At 51.0% G+C, this 2,194-nt stretch overlaps 1 protein-coding gene across 2 annotated transcripts; it reads right to left on the reverse strand.

Moving 5' to 3' along the window:
• Positions 1–6: 6 nt before the first annotated feature.
• Positions 7–2,187, reverse strand: LOC121938605. 2 transcript variants are annotated; one of them, XM_042481818.1, is made up of 2 exons: positions 1,848–2,187; positions 7–804 (listed from the first exon to the last, which is right to left on the reverse strand). In XM_042481818.1, exons 1-2 carry the CDS (start codon positions 2,163–2,165, stop codon positions 307–309), a joined length of 816 nt encoding a protein of 271 aa, XP_042337752.1. In that variant the 5' UTR covers positions 2,166–2,187; the 3' UTR covers positions 7–306. The 2 variants fall into 2 exon arrangements, with proteins under 2 accessions (XP_042337752.1, XP_042337753.1); XM_042481819.1 differs by lacking the exon at positions 1,848–2,187 and adding an exon at positions 1,018–1,483.
• Between the last annotated feature and the right edge of the window lie 7 nt (positions 2,188–2,194).

A 2,194-nucleotide genomic window follows, 5' to 3' on the forward strand; every position in this document is an offset into this window, starting at 1 on the left:
GGCAAGTTTTTGGCACAGCTTCCTTGACTTGTGTTACAGCTACAACTACCCCCTCCTCTGACCACTGTAATGGGCAGCTCTCTGGGCACTTCCCAAACCCCAATGACCCAAGCACTTATTACAACTGTGCTCATGGGATAGCCTACCTGCAAAGTTGCCCAGAAGGGCAAGTTTTTGGCACAGCTTCCTTGACTTGTGTTATAGCTACAACTACCCCCTCCTCTGACCACTGTAATGGGCAGCTCTCTGGGCACTTCCCCAACCCTGATGACCAAGCACTTATTACAACTGTGCTCATGGGATAGCCTACCTGCAAAGTTGCCCAGGAGGACAAGTTTTTGGCACAGCTTCCTTGACTTGCGTTACAGCTACAACTACCCCCTCCTCTGACCACTGTAATGGGCAGCTCTCTGGCACTTCCCCAACCCCGATGACCCAAGCACTTATTACAACTGTGCTCATGGGATAGCCTACCTGCAAAGTTGCCCAGAAGGGCAAGTTTTTGGCACAGCTTCCTTGACTTGCGTTACAGCTACAACTACCCCCTCCTCTGACCACTGTAATGGGCAGCTCTCTGGGCACTTCCCCAACCCTGATGACCCAAGCACGTATTACAACTGTGCTCATGGGATAGCCTACCTGCAAAGTTGCCCAGAAGGGCAAGTTTTTGGCACAGCTTCCTTGACTTGTGTTATAGCTACAACGACACCCTCCTCTGACCACTGTAATGGGCAGCTCTCTGGGCACTTCCCCAACCCTGATGACCCAAGCATGTATTACAACTGTGCTCATGGGATAGCCTACCTGCAAAGTTGCCCAGAAAAACAGGCAAGTTTTTGGCAACAGCTTCCTTGACTTGTGTTATAGCTAGGGCAAGTTTTTGGCACAGCTTCCTTGACTTGTGTTATAGCTACAACTACCCCCTCCTCTGACCACTGTAATGGGCAGCTCTCTGGGCACTTCCCAAACCCTGATGACCCAAGCACTTTTTACAACTGTGCTCATGGGATAGCCTACCTGCAAAGTTGCCCAGGAGGACAAGTTTTTGGCACAGCTTCCTTGACTTGCGTTCCAGCTACAACTACCCCTTCCTCTGACCACTGTAATGGGCAGCTCTCTGGGCACTTCCCCAACCCTGATGACCCAAGCACGTATTACAACTGTGCTCATGGGATAGCCTACCTGCAAAGTTGCCCAGAAGGGCAAGTTTTTGGCACAGCTTCCTTGACTTGTGTTACAGCTACAACTACCCCCTCCTCTGACCACTGTAATGGGCAGCTCTCTGGGCACTTCCCAAACCCCAATGACCCAACCACTTATTACAACTGTGCTCATGGGATAGCCTACCTGCAAAGTTGCCCAGAAGGGCAAGTTTTTGGCACAGCTTCCTTGACTTGTGTTGCAGTTACAACTGCCACCCCTTCTGACCACTGTAATGGACAGCTCTCTGGGCACTTCCCCAACCCTGATGAGCCAAGCACGTATTACACAACTGTGCTCATCATGGGATAGCCTACCTGCAAAGTTGCCCAGAAGGGCAAGTTTTTGGCACAGCTTCCTTGACTTGTGTTATAGCTACAACTACACCCTCCTCTGACCACTGTAATGGGCAGCTCTCTGGGCACTTCCCCAACCCTGATGACTCAAGCACGTATTACAACTGTGCCCATGGGATAGCCTACCTGCAAAGTTGCCCAGAAGGGCAAGTTTTTGGCACAGCTTCCTTGACTTGTGTTATAGCTACAACTACACCCTCATCTGACCACTGTAATGGGCAGCTCTCTGGGCACTTCCCCAACCCTGATGACCCAAGCACTTATTACAACTGTGCTCATGGGATAGCCTACCTGCAAAGTTGCCCAGGAGGACAAGTTTTTGGCACAGCTTCCTTGACTTGCGTTCCAGCTACAACTACCCCCTCCTCTGACCACTGTAATGGACAGCTCTCTGGGCACTTCCCAAACCCCAATGACCCAACCACTTATTACAACTGTGCTCATGGGATAGCCTACCTGCAAAGTTGCCCAGAAGGGCAAGTTTTTGGCACAGCTTCCTTGACTTGTGTTGCAGTTACAACTGCCACCCCTTCTGACCACTGTAATGGACAGCTCTCTGGGCACTTCCCCAACCCTGATGAGCCAAGCACGTATTACAACTGTGCTCATGGGATAGCCTACCTGCAAAGTTGCCCAGA

This window comes from Plectropomus leopardus, unplaced genomic scaffold (genome assembly GCF_008729295.1).
Source record: "Plectropomus leopardus isolate mb unplaced genomic scaffold, YSFRI_Pleo_2.0 unplaced_scaffold30327, whole genome shotgun sequence".
NCBI classification, from domain to species: Eukaryota; Metazoa; Chordata; class Actinopteri; order Perciformes; family Serranidae; genus Plectropomus; species Plectropomus leopardus.